The sequence below is a fragment of the Garra rufa genome, chromosome 3 (assembly GCF_049309525.1).
Source record: "Garra rufa chromosome 3, GarRuf1.0, whole genome shotgun sequence".
Classification (NCBI taxonomy): domain Eukaryota; kingdom Metazoa; phylum Chordata; class Actinopteri; order Cypriniformes; family Cyprinidae; genus Garra; species Garra rufa.
The window spans coordinates 46,600,335-46,616,291 of record NC_133363.1 but is presented as its reverse complement, the minus strand read 5'-3'; the positions used below and the strand labels follow the sequence as shown (position 1 = coordinate 46,616,291).

The 15,957-nt window shown below is 37.1% G+C and overlaps 2 protein-coding genes across 3 annotated transcripts; both read right to left on the bottom strand.

Annotated features, from left to right (window-relative positions):
- Positions 1–436: 436 nt before the first annotated feature.
- On the bottom strand, positions 437–3,253 carry LOC141332176 (BPTF-associated chromatin complex component 1). Of its 2 annotated transcripts, none has more exons than XM_073837284.1 (5): positions 3,044–3,253; positions 2,740–2,834; positions 1,383–1,603; positions 972–1,076; positions 437–796 (listed from the first exon to the last, which is right to left on the bottom strand). In XM_073837284.1, exons 1-5 carry the CDS (start codon positions 3,062–3,064, stop codon positions 729–731), a joined length of 510 nt encoding a protein of 169 aa, XP_073693385.1. In that variant the 5' UTR covers positions 3,065–3,253; the 3' UTR covers positions 437–728. The 2 variants fall into 2 exon arrangements, with proteins under 2 accessions (XP_073693385.1, XP_073693386.1); XM_073837285.1 differs by having other exon boundaries at positions 437–793.
- Positions 3,254–3,791: 538 nt separating this feature from the next.
- Positions 3,792–14,944, bottom strand: ache (acetylcholinesterase (Yt blood group)). Its single transcript, XM_073836253.1, has 5 exons — positions 14,703–14,944; positions 9,012–10,490; positions 7,650–7,842; positions 7,361–7,539; positions 3,792–6,525 (listed from the first exon to the last, which is right to left on the bottom strand). The coding sequence occupies exons 2-5, from the start codon at positions 10,420–10,422 to the stop codon at positions 6,404–6,406; spliced, it is 1,905 nt and encodes a 634-aa protein (XP_073692354.1). The 5' UTR covers positions 10,423–10,490; positions 14,703–14,944; the 3' UTR covers positions 3,792–6,403.
- Positions 14,945–15,957: the final 1,013 nt, after the last annotated feature.

Genomic DNA, 15,957 nt, shown 5'->3' with positions numbered 1-15,957 from the left:
ATGTTAACTAATATGGTTAACTAATGTTAACTAATGAACCTTATTGTAAAGTGTTACCAAAAAAACATTATTGATCAAAAACATCTGAAGTCAATATAACTTAACATAACTTAAGTTGCATTTATGTAGTTGAAGATGCCACTGCCACACTACTGTAAAAGCTTTCCAGAAAAAACTGGCCGAAGATCATCTTGAGTCAAACCCCAGTTTAAAAAAGGGTTGGTTTTTTTTGCATTTGTGTAAAACATTTAAGGAAAAAAAAAATAAGATAAGATAAACAGACCAAATATATTACAAATTGTCTAAGGAAGAAGAAAAACTCACAAACCTCCACATCCCCCACTTTTTTTTTTTTTTAAACAGTGCACCAAGCAAAGATTTGACACTTAGCAATGCATTTCATAGTTCATGGCTAACTTCAGTCCAAAGAACCACGTAATGGTCATAATGCTTTATTGACAAAATGTACACAATAATGACTTTACAGTAACCTATTTTAGAAATTACGCATTTTGGACCCAGAACAGAAATATGTATTAAGCAATATTTGCTAGCATCTTTCAAAACTGTGTCCTACAATGATAAAATACTCCTAGCTTCATTATTAACTTAAAAATGAGTCTTTTCCTGGAAAAAAAGAGAATTCTCTCAAAAGGTTTCTTGAATCCCGATTAGTTGAATCATGATTAGTTCCTTTTCCTGATTTTAAGATGCAGATGATGAGGATTTCAGCGGGATAACAATGGCAAGTCACTGGAATTCATGATGAGACTGGAGTCGAGATTTAGACTATCTGCTGGAAAAAAAAAATATATTGATATTATTTTCCCCTTAAGAACTGGGAACAAGAAAATAACAGACAATAGAAAAACTGAATAGCACACAATTTAAGCCATATAAATACATACCTAAAAATAAGTAATTCTGTTCAAAATGTAGAGAAAACTTCTTTATGGGAAGCTATTTCTTACCTTGATCAAAATTAAGCTTTTTAGATGTGGAACTATCACCCAACCCTTCAATATCTACCAGATCGCTGTTGGCATCAGAGTCATTCAGTGCACTGAGAGTGACATCTGAGAAAAAATTACATGAATGCAGTAGTTACATTTTACTCTTCAAAATGCTGAAATTAGTGTAAAATAAATGCAACAAAATGAATGCATTACAGGGATAGTTCACTCAAAAATGAAAATTCTGTGATTAACTACTTACCCTCATGTCATTCCAAATCTGTATATCGTATACCATTCATCAAAAAAAATCTTAATTTGTTTTCTGAAGATGAACGAACATCTTACAGGTTTGAAACAACATGAGGGTGAGTAATTAATCATAGAATTTTCATTTTTGGGTGAACTAAACATTTAAGAAATGCTTACCTGCTGTCTTTGATGACTTAATGCTAGATGGACCTGTGGTTGGCCGCTGTAAACCCGCAGTCACCACTACCTGAGATGTTGGCACAGCGATGACTTTAGGCGGGGCTGGGGGAGCCATAGAAACCGGCACCTTTTTGGTACTCTTCTTTGGTGAATCAGTGGATAAAGGAGCTCCACCATCTTCATAAATCTTCCTCTTGACTGTTGTTTTCATTTGTGCCCTAATGTTTAAGAAATGTCTAATTAGATGCTGACAAGCTACACAATGAATAATGACTATGTATGGCCTACAAACATACACATAGAAAAGATTACCAAGTATATTATTTATAGTAGTCAACATTTGAAATGGTTCAAAAAAGTTAATCAAAGGCAAGAATGGGTATTGTTTTGTTTTTAGGACAATTTTGACGAAAGGTTTTGATCCACTACTGTATATTAAAACATTTTGAAATACTTTTTTGGCTTTTCTTGAATTTACATAAGCAATTGCAATCAAGAAACCAGCATTCCTTTCCAGATTTAAAATTCAAATATTGTAACTGCATTGAGAAGTGAAGAGTTTATTTGCAAAAACAGATGACTCAGTTTTTTTTTTAATGATGTTTTTTTATGATGTCATGTTTTTATTGTGTTGGTTAGCTGTATCTTTTTTAGTTATTTTTACTTAATATTAAAATATATAAAAACTGAAGTTTGACTGAGATTCATTGGAATGCTCAAAGAAACATGATTTTTGAAAATGGTTAAAAACATAATTTTCAGTTTTTGCAAATGAACTCTTCAAGTGTAAAGTTAAAATTTGCTTGAGAATTGAAATTTACAGACTCGCACAGTAACATTAAAAGGATATGAGACAGGTGTCCTTATATTGTGTGTGTGCTTTTTTTTTTTTTTTTGTGGGGACAAGACAAACAGCAATGGAAGTCCCATAATGTAATTGAAAACAATACTTTATCTTGTCTATGACATCCTGAAGCAATTGCAAGTACAAATCCAAGTGGGATAATATTAAAAAGTTTACATAAAAATGTCTCATTAATTTTCTAATTTATTCCTAATCTATTTGACTTAATAAAGTATTATATTATAGGCCAAATAAGACAATGAGCTGGTAAACTTTGAGGGATTCTTTAGGAAAAGCCAAAAATAAAATCATTATTGTAAATATTTTTCATGTAATGACCATACGCATTACAAAGAGTGGGGCTGGACAAAATACATACCTTATAAAATTAACAAAGTGTTTATATGTGTAATATACACACTTTAGATTTGTAAGAAACTAATTATATCATACCAAAAGCCTGATGCAGTGTGTATATGAAAGGACATGACGGTAAATAGAGTGTCTCACCCTGCTGGACTAATATCTGCCACTGGATGCAGCTGCATGGTTAGCTCTCCCAATTTTGTGAATGCAGCTCCAGCCGCAGAAAAGATCTCACCAACCTAAATACGTGAAACATGCAATAAATACTGTAGCGAGTGTATACGAAAACTTATGTTTTGAAACTGATATTAGGTTGATAGTTAGCATGCTAGCCTACAGCTTAAACAAAACAAGAAAAACACGTCCAGTACGGAGGCAATTAACAAGGATGTGTACTATCAAGGTAAACATTTGAATCTTGCTTTACCATATTTATCAACACGTTTACCTTGGTAGAGGCTGAAGTCATTGTTTTGATTTACAACTGAGAAACAAGCACTGCGCTTTACAAATGTTAGGACACCGCTAGCCGAGTTGGGTACCAATGATTGATTTAAAACCACCGCTATACTTATTCTTCAACTATTTACATTATGAAAATGATAATAAAAGCATTCTTAACTAAACGGGTAGCATAAGTGCGCCATAAAGATGACACTGTGATTCAATGGCGCTTATTGGTCTAAATTACAGCTGTCGGTTGTTATTGGTCAACACCAAAGTAGTACTCAGTACAATCAAAGCTGCGTAGGAATTGCGCAGTTCATTCGCTATTTCTTTTCATATGCTTTGCTTAGTTTAATTTTTCTCTACTATCCTCTGCATATATAGTTTTCATATAAATATACTTTCCCCAAAATCAACGTATGATGGCTGAAGCGATAGGTTTCCTGTTGTTTTTTAAACACCTTGTTTGTGTTTGTGGTTACTGAGAGGAAAACGCTTTTTTAAAAGAAATAAAAATATAACGACAAATTATGTCGTTTACTGTTTTTATTATTATTAATATTTTGTATGTAGTTAATTTAATTAAAAATAATGCATACAAAGATTAATACAACTAAAAGTACATTGAAAGGACTTGTACAACGTATCATTTCTATATTAGTGTGTACTGCCCTCTAGTGCACAAACCTGTCAACTAGACCTCATGTTCAGATGTTTTGAATGAGAGAAGAACCACACAATCAAGCAGCTTTCCTTTAATTAAGTCAATAACTGTTTATTGAGTTTGCGTTGGAAAGCTTCTGATATGGTGCCCAGAGAGGGCGGATATGACAAGTAACACCATGCGGAGGATTTGCACGATGCTGTCACTATACATGTTTGGCACTAATTTGACACAGCGGGCAATATCTGGACCAAATTATTCAAAATAATTTAAAAAAGTACAACAACAAGAATAACAGTGATTGCTATTATTATATGTTTGTTGTCAAAGTGCAACAAATGCAGAACATAATATGCTTGTTCAGCCATGTGCAATGTTCTACATATATTTGGGGTAGAATAATATGGATTTACAATATAGTTAACATTTTATCTTTGTGATGAAATCAAGAGGCAGGAATCCTCAATGGCAACTAATTTGCTTGCCTCAATTTAGAAAATTAGCAAACCTATAAAGCCAAAACTAAAGGTGACGCTAATTTGACAAACAACGACATTAAAAACTGAAGAAAAATATCTGTAGGATAGCATATGGCACTCTATATTGCTTTGAATAAACAGTTGATTTATAGACAGTTACAATACCCATGATCAGTGCTCTCAATTCATGACCACTGTTTTTATCAGTCAATTCAGTGACGTTACATGAGCATCAATGCATTTGAATAAATATCTCTTTTTAAGTGTATTTTGTTATTGCTAACATCGATATCTATATCTGGGCTATTATAATGTGTAATATTATTAACAGACATCAGCACTAATATGGTCAGAGAGGATAACAGTCAATTTTTAAAGCACATAATACAGAGGAGGTCATGTCTAGGGCATGCACAAGGGGATCTGAAGGGAGTTGAAGGAAAAGCAGCTGTCATTCAGACCCATAAACAAACGCATAATTATACCGTATTTGCCTTGTGACACTTGTCTAGCTAGTACGATATATTATTTTCACTTAAATGGCATTGTTTAAAGCTAATTCCAGTCATATTCAGAGTCAACTGTCTTAACAGCACAGAAGAGTCAGATCTCTTCCACAGTGTTAACAAAACAGTTCTAGACAAGTACACTAGATTTAGGCCGACGGGAAGTTAATGAGACAGGCATAGACTAGCATTCACAAATTGAGCATGTTCATAGCAAACATGAATATGCACATTGAGACAGTGTGTATGACAGAATGATACATTCACACAGTAAAATACAAAATAATGTTTGATCCAGATTCACAGGCAAAATGCAAATATATGTATGCAATTCCACACTCTTAATTAATAAATACACAAAAATAAAATATTTGCTCTGTTTTAAGCTAACTAAAAGCACTCCACATGAGTTCTTTTGATGCAATCATGCAAATAATTTACTTATATATATAAAAAAAAGAAATACATCAAATATTACAATAAATATAGAACATGATCGGAGTGGCTTTTATAACCCTGTATTCTTGTTTGTCCTCACAGCTTCCCTTTGTCTGTGTTTTCCTTCATCCTCCTCCTACTGCATCAAAAGGGTGAAGGTAGGGCTGGAGTTAAGATGGCTGACACAGCGGGCTGTCATTTCAAATGAGCACTAAGTAAATTACTCTCCCTCCATTATCGTAATGAGAAGCCTTTCCCATCGAGAGAGGGAGACAGCAAGGGGAAAAAAATGATATTGACCCTTTGGCACACAGACAGCATTAGTCTTACTCACCAAGCTCTCTTTCTCTGTCTAAGATAAAACAGTCAAACATACAATGCCCGTATGAAATTTGCACTAAGAAGAGGTGAATTCACGAGCAGTGTTCCACATATAAACGCGTATATTGACCTATGTAGTTGGTATATGGTAAACACAGACTTTCTCTCTCATACGTACACGAGAAGAGTCATGCTGTGGGCACTAGAATGCATGCAATGTAAGTAGCAATCGAAATAAAAATATTAGTACATTAAAATACACACAGACTTGCCCACACAGAAACAATTCAGTACAGTTAGACAACATACATTAAATTAAATGGCTCCTGATTTCTGCATGAAGTATTAGTATATTGAGTTGGACCACAGTCGGAAAGCAGAGACAGCAGACAAGTTCACATGATAACTGGGATAAACTAGCACATGGAATACTGAGTAGATGTGGTAGATACAGAGATAAATGTACTGTGAAGCAGCCTTTATAAATGTAAGCCTATAAGAAAACAGGATAAAAACAAAATGAACAAAAAATAATAAAAAAGTGGGATCCTGAGGACCAGTGTAAATGAGGGTTTCTAGGTTCTGGTGGAACAGACATGCACGCTCACTGTTTAGAGGTAATATAACTATAACATTTTTTTTTCTGATACGTACATTTGATGACCATAGCACTTGATAATCTCTAATAGCAGCTTGAATTCACCACCTCTCCTTGTATACTGGAAGATACCACTTATATTTTGTCACATAATTGGTTAACAAGAATTATATCCTACACAGGGAGAAACAAAAGTGCAACAGTCACAAATTCACAAATTCATTCTCATGCCTGCTCTGAGATAGTAATCAACGAAAAAGCTTTGGCAACCTTTGCCGTTCTGAAAGAGACTATTAAGGGTTATGGTCATCGGATTTCTCTTTCTTTGATCTACACTTTCTTACGTCAGATTTATCTAGAGATCTGTGCAGCGCTCCTGCTTGCTGTAATGGTCGAACTGGCTCTTCCAGTGCATCATGTAAGAGCTCCAGCGATGGAACTCCACTTTCCACTGTCGCTCAACATCGTCAATGTTGTCTGGGAAAGAAATATGACAATAAGTTGATGGGGAAAGATGATTTTAGAAAGAAAATAGGAACGTTTCTATACATTGAGCTGTAAAAATTAAGTAATCCATTAAACTACTCAGCAGTACCACATCCCTTTAAAGTTCCCACCCATTTAACAAAGCAGCTGCCAAAAGCCCCCACAGGAGAATTTATAATTTACGATTTTAAGTCAGTATAGACAGGCCTGTACAACCCTCCCTGCCCCCACCTAAAAGAGCAAGTGTTTAATTGCTTCATATTCTGGTTCACTTCCAGTGTAATAGTTGGCAAAGGACATTTGTTTAGACTCGGAGCACAAAAGATACATTTGCACAGACAAGGCATTTCCTTGAGAAATTGCAAATGGTTTATATTATAGCTATTACTGTATGTTCTTTGAACCTCTTTTGCCCACAGAAGGAAGCCAAAAAAATCTGATAATATGCCGCTTAATATACCCCTGAATATACAATAAATCTACACACATTCTCACTTTTAATTTCTGAAAATCATAATTGACTACAGTTTATTTCAGCCTTCAAAATTGCCCAAAGAAAGAAATGAGAGATAGAGGGAAATCAAGTAGATAAACAGAACCTAACACGTATTTTGTAAGATGATTTAATCTTACTTCTGTTATGTAGACTCCCTTTCCTAAACAACCATAAATTCCACTGACCTGTCCATAAAACACAAGCCTGCAGTTTCTCACCTTCAAACTAAATTCTACAAAAATGACCTGCAGTTCCTCTGTAGTTCCTCTGTTAATAAATATAAGAAAATCTATTTGCATGATAGTAGAATATACTGGTTGGTTTCATTACCTGTAATGTTAAGCAGGCGAGGCAGGAAGCGGTTCCACAGAGCACAAACCTGCGTTCTTAGACCCTTGTGCACCTTCAGCGGTTCTGTGTTCAAGCCCACATGCTTTTGGTCAGTAGCTGTATATTGAGGCCACCGTCTTCGGCTGTCCATAGTGCCATCGGTGTTAATGTTGGGATTACTTCATGTAGACAAAAAAAGAAAAACATGGAGTTAAAACATTCCATAACTAATAGATTTCAAAAAAAAAATTATATGACAAATCTTTCATGGGTTAGTTATTTCTCTTACCCAGTACGGGCAAAATTGGCCCAGTATCTCATCATTCGTCGACTGAGTTTCTCTTCTTCTGCTGTGTAATTGAGTCGTTTCTCTAATGGCAGGCCAAACACAAACTCAATCTCATAACCATGGATTACTCCCATCCACTCAGGCCAGGCCAAGTTTGAGGCTCGGTGGTCAAACAGGTACAGGTACACAGCACCTAAGGGCGAAGAGGGGCAGTTCAGATTGAGAAAACTGGGCCGTGAATTATTTCACATTAAAGATACGCTCTGTAAAGTTGTGTTTCGCTTAGACATCATACTGACACCTGTTTTCAAATTTATTAATGGCCGCCTCTTCACACCGGAGTGTTTTACACTATGTTTATTTTATACTAGGGCTGTCACTAACGTTCTATTATTCTGGTGATTAATCGAGTATTCAGATTTTACTTTTTTTTGTGGTAATAAAAATAGACCTAAGCAAACAATAGCCTTTAAAAAAGTTAAAATACATATATATATATATATTAGCAGTGAGGCTATTTAGTTCAAATAAAGTTTAAAAAGCAAGTAATCATATGTTTTTATTATACAAAAGTGTTAAAATTCATAATCTAATATCAACAATAGTTAATGTACATTACGCATTATAACAAATGCCTGCAGAGGGTGCCAACGGCCTGACGATTGTTTTTACACTTTACTGTGCAATCTAATCCTTGTTTGATATTGACTAAACAACATTTAATTAAAATGTCCACTTAATCTTTAATATTTGGCCATTTCTTTATAACAGAAATACTTCAGCCACTGTAATTTCTTGAATACGTGCACATCAAAACGTGTAAACTCAGAGCAAAGGTTTAAACCTTTATTTTGAAATCACGATGAACAGTTAGCATATTAAGAAAGATATTGATGTATTCCTCTGAGTTTGCTTAGGTTTATAAATTATTTACCTTACAAATGCTCAGGTTGTGTTCCCAGATGAACGTTGTAATAAACCCAAACTCACAACAAAATGCAGAGATTGAGTTTGAGATGCTCCACACATGTAAATAATAACAGTTTGTGTGGAGCAGCATTTATTATCAACAGAGCCACTCTGACAAGCATGTATGTAACCTACACGCATATGAATAATTGAATTGTAGCTTTGTGAATTCACAATAGCATTATGCTTTATTATGATTTTTTTATTGGGTCTAATATATCATGCAGCCTTGAAAAACCATCTAATAATGCATTTTGATTGAATGCCCACTTCCAGTATTTTGCTGTTACTCAACACGGGCAAAATGCAATCAAGGATTTTTTTAAAGTCAAGTACTCTAATTGAATTGAGGAATCGTAACGGCCCTATTCTTTACTATTATAATGAACTTACCATGTGAGTTGCCACTGTTGTAGTTTGTTGGTCCTGAGTTTCCCCAGCCTAGTGTCCCAGGAGCCGCAGCTCCTGGCTGAGAGTTGAGGCTAGTGTGCTGAGCGTATGACCTTGCAAAGTGCTGCAGAGGACAGATGACATTTTGATCTCCAACAATATCGTCCATTGCATCTCTATTCTTCTGGGGGTTGTTCTCATCCATCCAGTCAGTGTACTGAAGGATAACTGCCTCCAAGCCAATCTCATTAGCATGAGGAACACTCATCTTCACACCTTCAAGAAAGTCTTCTCGCGATATCAAGCTCTCATTGTCTTTACTGAATCCCGGTGCACCGTACAACAAGAAGTAAGATCCCTCATCTTGATTAACACCCAACAAGATCTGAGTGTACTTGAAGTTACCTGAATTAATCATGGCTTCTGGGGTGTCAGGAAGGAAAACACCATCTATGACAGGCACAAAAGAAAAGCGGAACAGGCTGCTATAGGGGAGAACTTGCCACTCCTGGTCAATTAGTTCCTGTGGATGTTTGTTCCTCAGACAGTCAACCAGCTCAGTGTCGTTACCCTCGCTGCAGCCGACAAGTTTGCCCAACAAGGTGGCCCTCCGACGGGCCTCGTCAAAGCTAACAGTTGCCCAGGGTGTATTAGGAACACCGCTCTGCATTATGACACGAGTGAAGAACGGGCGGCTGTCTGGTGACAGAACGTGCATGCCGACTGATGCTCCCCCAGCACTTTCTCCAAAAATGGTGACCTGTTTTGGATTACCGCCAAAGAAGTGGATGTTTTCTTGGACCCACTGGAGAGCCAATCTCTGGTCAAGGAGACCCACATTTCCTGGTGCTTCTGATGAGCCGTTGAGGGCGAGGAATCCAAAAGCTCCAACACGATAGTTCATAGACACAACCACTACCTTTTCGGAGTAAGCCAAGTAGCGTCCATCGTAGACATCAAGAGAGGAGGAGCCACTGTAGAAGCCGCCACCGTATATCCAGACCATGACTGTGAGGTTCTGGGGCCTAGGAGTAGGAGGTACCCACACATTAAGGTAAAGGCAGTCCTCGCTCATCATTCTGTTGGGGTTCCACATCTCGATACCTGGAAAGCCTGGGTAAGAGGTGTCTACGAACTGATAGCAGGCATTTGGATAGTCTCTAGCCTCGAAGACCCCATTCCAAGGCTTTTTGGGCTCTGCTTTCTTGAAACGCCTCTTCCCAAGAGGAGGTTCAGCATATGGGATGCCCAAGAAAGCGATTACATGACTCCGGTCTGGAACAGGCAAGCGTACGCCCTGCACACGGCCCAACCTTGTTGCTACTACCAGGTCGGATTCGCTCTGTGCAAGACAGCAGTGGAAGAGGAACATGAAGAGCACAGCAGGCAGAAAGAAAATGTCTGAGGTCTTCATGGTGACTTTTCTTTTGGTGGTTGGGAAACGACAGCAATCTCACTGTTCTGAGCCAAGCTCAGTATGACCTATAAATGAAAGACAAAACATGAAAAACCGAGGCAACAAAATAGATTTGTGATCTGTTAAGTTTAATTCATACGCATGTAGTAATTGACTTATCGGTAAGCCTCGCCCCCCTTAGTTACCTGTTGCTCACTCGGACAAACAAATGGAGTTACCAACTGTCTTACAATGACAGCTGTCAGTGTGAAAACCTTGTACCAAGATGTTTTTTAAACTTTGGACACAGAAGGACCACCTCTTGTTGAGGAGCATTCAAGTAGGACTCAAATATGTCATGGAGGGATATATAAAAGATTTTAAAAAGTATATGGTGGGTAAGAGGATTCATTTGGAAGCTATGGTTTTTAGATCGCAATGCAAGCGTTAGAAGCCTTATGTTACATTTACATTTAACCAGTTTAAGATACTGAAATGTAGACCTACACTGTAAGTGACGTGAGAACAGTTAGCTATTAAGGTTTGTACATTAGCATGGACTCACTAACTTTAACATTAGCTAGTTTTAGCCAGAGATACCTTGCTGAAGCACAAGATGACATTAACATGCTTTAAGATGAAAACTGTAACTTAATTAGAGTATGACAACCAGAAAATGAATTCCAAATTCAATTGCCTATCCTCTCAGGATACCTGGAATTGGTGTTACAACTAACCCAGGTACATCGTTTTACCATTTTTGTAGCATAAACATCATCAAACCGACAAAAGCTTTGGATCTTCCGCTGTTTCTCTATGGTGCTGAAACCTACAGATGTCTGAGTTGATACTCAGCTGCCACTGGCTCATCTGTATTCGAGGGGATGGGCTTACCGATAGGTCAATTGCATGCTCAGAACCTAGTGTGACTGCAAGAACGTTGACACGGATTTCAAGGCCAAACAGGATGCAACAGTTTTACCAACCAAAAAAGACTGATCCATAGAGAAACTCAGCTGTAGTTAAGTTAATGCTCACTTTCCAAATCCACAAACACACCTGTGAGGTGGATGTTTATGTTTTACATGTTGCCTGGTTGCTATGCTGACTGGATTAGTTCTGGGGGCACCGTTAGGGATAGGAGCGCATGAATTTGACTGCAGCTGTGTGAGTGTCTGTTTAAACAAGGCTATTTCTGTTTCCCCTGCCTCCTTGGCTGTGTGGGGTTCTATTTTTGAGGGTGTCACTTCTCTCTGTCAGCCCATCTGCCTCTCAGTCCATCCAACCCTTTATCTGCTATGTATATGCTACACAAAGCATCACTTAAGTGATCTTGGCAATCCAACCCTTATACAATTTGAAAGACAGTTTGCCCAAAAAATGACAATTCTGTCATCATTTGTATCACACAAGAAGATCATAAAAGAAGAAGTTCATAAATATAGTATTTTGTGTTTTAAAGAATGAAATACAGCCCCTCAAAGGATTATAAAGATATCTTAATAAGGAATTGGTGCCAAATGCATTAAACTAGACTGCTCATTACATAATCTATTGGTGGTTTCAGAGAAACCGATCTTAAAATAACAAGCAAGCTTATATTGGACTCAATAGTGAAAAGAGGCTTGTGGGACTGCAATGCAATTCATCAGTCACGGTGTCTCAATGGATTTATTAATATCTTAAAAGACAGCTGCATGCCGGAAACGGGGGGCAAGGGTAGCTATAAGCGGGGATCGGGCATAGGCAGAGGGGGAGAGGCAGGCCGGACTCAAATTAGATCCTGGAATCCATGTATGAAGTTCACTGGGGGTTTGCTTTCAGCTTGGGATTACACGTTGTTGTGCCCACCATCATGTCATTAAACACACCTCTTTCTCTCTCTGTCTAACTTTCCACAATGCTTTCCTATGAGATAGGATGAGGACAGGATAGCCTGTCTTTTTCAATTTAATGAGAAGGCTATTTGTCCTTTTCTCATTCTTTGCATTTGTCACAATCATTGCCAGTAAACCTTAATCTATCTCAGGTTGAACTCTGTTGCCATGGAAATTAAGAGCCTGCACTACCCATTGCATCCTCTCTTACTTAATTTCACCATTTTTTCCATCTCTAAGACTGTTGCTTACTTTTTGTGTGTAATACGGGGAGAATAAACCCTTTACAATTGCAGAAAAGCCTAGAATATAATAAACATGATTACTTTAAATATCTAAATTAGTCAGATTTTCCATCTACCAAAGATTTCGATGGAATTAATACTACCAGCAAACCTAAATGACGTTTTATTCATGCTGTCATATCTTAGTACCTACAGCGTGACACGACCAACAGGCCAAAACATTTCAAAACTGACAGTTTGATGAGCGCCACTGAGATCGATGGAATTTTCCGTTTCGTGGCCTGTCCGTCTAATATTTCATGAGAGAGAGCTCCGTAGCGAACACGTGCCAACACATACACACTTGTGCTCGAGCTGTCCAGAAGCCAACTGTAGAGACGCTATTATTACAATTACAACCACAATATTTTAAGCTTTCAAACAATCCCCCAGCTGATGAGGTAGTGTGCATGATACAATAGAATGTTAACGTTAATTGCCTTCTCTGAGGCAGTTGTACGACTATAATTAACTTTTCCCAGTGGAGCACAGCTTCTGAAGTCTAAAAGCTTATCATAACTGCATCAACATCTGAGTCAGAAGTCTCTACGTAATTGTGAGACCAAGTGGGTCATTCTTGTTATGCGGTATATTTTGAGCTCTCTAACTTAAATCAATATGCCTGTGTTGTAATGCAGGCATATCAGACAGACTTTCAGAAAAATGCTCTGGTCAAGTTAAGAAAACCCTCAGTAGTGTAACTTAACTTAAGAGGTTTGTTTGTGAGTGCAGGCACTTAAATTTTGATTAAATGTAGCTTAAATATTTACACAATGGCAAGAAAATTAACCAGAGGATGGACATAAAATGATACAGTGAAGCCATTTCTCAGTAAAGGGCTTAATTTGGATGTTTTTAACCCTTTTTTTTTAGGAAAATGTGACATTGGTTCATCAATGTCACTGCCTGGAGGATGATGTCATTCCAGCTTGGCTTTTGATAGTTCAAGAGAAACAACAAAAGAAAGTGAGGACATACAGAGAAAAAGAGATTCCCAAAAAACAATGTTTTGTTAGAAACATTTTATTAGTAATATTTTGAATAACCTGACAGTGTAAAAGATGAAAAAACTGCAAAAAGAGATTCAGTTATTTAAAATACATCCATATGTTTGCATGATTGTGATACTGGGTTAAAAGAAAACCAATGTCTTACATGTTTACTATTCGGGAGTGTAGATATGATGGAGACATGGCAATGCACAGCATATCAGGAACGACCCAGTGCGTTAAAATACGTGTAAACAAGACACAAATACCCATAACAAACAATACAATGAACCAATTAATCTAGTTTAGATTTGAAAACTATGAGTGGACATGTTATACTTCAAATTACCTTTGCTTTGCGGTGACCATAAATAAGCAGATATCACAGACGCACGTAATTTAAAGCAGGCTTTAAAAGCAAACCAGCGACCGACTGGCGCTCTAATGAAGTGGTTGAAAACCAAAGGAGACGGGAAGGTTACAAGTAGACAGGTGCTGAAGGTAAACAAGACTTAATTTTAGGGAACCAGGGCCTCCGAGTGCGCTTGCGCCAGTGTATTTCTCCAGCACGTCTAATTACATCCATTTTTTAGCGCCACAAAAATGACCATTAAAGGCGCAAGCATCGAATACTCTCAATGTTATTCGTTTTTCTGCCTTGTTTACAATGTACGTAATTGTAGCATTAACGTCCTTATTTAGCGGACTATAAAATAAAAATAAATAAAGGCAGTGATTCATATTACAATTATGCAACCATAATCGGTTTGGCCTGTAAAATGACATAAAACTGCAATAATCAAAGCCGTTAATGTTTATTATATAGCTTACTCCTAATTAAAAGCGCACGAGACATCTCAGTATTCATTACTGTATAACAACATCAACGACAACATGCTATATATAAACCATAATATAATAAATACAGTAAGCTGCCTTCATCGTTTGTATTTGCAACATGAAACGAAATGTAAATATGCCCCGAGTAGATGCGCTCCCACACTGACGGCAAATTCACGCATTCTGATCGCATCATCTGTATATGTTATTATTTTTACACAGTGTTGCCTGTTGTACCAGTCAGCTGAACAGCATATGAAGTGCCCAAGTAAAACCTGACAGAAGCCGCAAAGATGCCTAAATTGTACCTGGCGATTCCCGTTCCCAAGCCGGCTTTGCTTCAGCGCCTCTCCCCCGGGCTCTTCCCCTCCTCTGCCTGTCCTTGAATGAAGAAAGCCAGATTTGTTGCCGTGCCGTAGGGCGATAAGCAAAAGCAGGACAACTGGGCTGGGGGTAGCGTGAAGGGAGTGAATTATAGTCTCGCCTGTCTGATTTTAACGCTGGATCAAGCCTCTGACGGAACTAGGAGAAGAGTCGTACTGCACTGCTGTGTCGGTAGGGGGAGACTCCTTATAATAAGCATAATCGACTAAGAAAAAAAAACCAAACAAACAAACTGTAGAGTTCTCGCGAGACGACGAACCACTGTTGTCCGTTCTCAACCACCCAGTTCTAAAGTGCCTATGTAGGGTGCGTCGTTTGTACAGTCGTCAGCATTAAGTGCACTTGTCAGGACTACTGTATTTCTTGTTTTGTAGCACAGTTTGAATGAACGCAGACTGTGCAATGCAAAACACATTATGTATTTTGAATATTTAACATTAGATTTTTTTTCACTCTGAAATACACTATATATTTTTAAATACACTAAAGGTTATGAGTAGAACTATACGTTTCTGTTTCAACAGGACTGTCTCTCTCTTTCTCTCTTACTGTATTATGGGCCATTCTACAGAATTGATGCAAACTGCTGTCCCACAACCAAAAAAATTAAAAAGCATTTAAGTATTCAAATCTTAGATGTTTACTAAGATCATTTTATTATCTATTGAAACCCACAATAATATTTAAAATATCAGTAAGCTTTATATATATAAAATCATAATCATTTATTGGGTAATTTCAATTTCATCAGATAAAAATGGTATTGAAATAACTGCTGTATTCTTTTCCTTATTCTTGTTTTTAAAAGTATCTTTTTGATTTTTTTAAAAAGCGAAGTTCAAAAAACTGATGTACTGTATTTAATATTTTCTTTGTAAATTATTTGTACAAAGAAATGTCCAGCATTTTTCATGTCACCACCGAAACAGCATATTTTTTTAAATCCATTGGACGAGACTGATTTTAACTGCACCTTATTTATGATCAGGAAATATTCATGTGCCCCTTTCTCTCATAGCTACATGGTGAGTAGATGGGCCCCATTATTTTGAGGTAAATGTGTACCACAGAACTGTGCTAGGTAACCATGTACTGATTAGCATTTTGTTTAAAAGTATCTAAATTGGTCACTACTGAAACATTTTGTGGTGTTTCGATAATGTTACTAGCTTTGTTTTT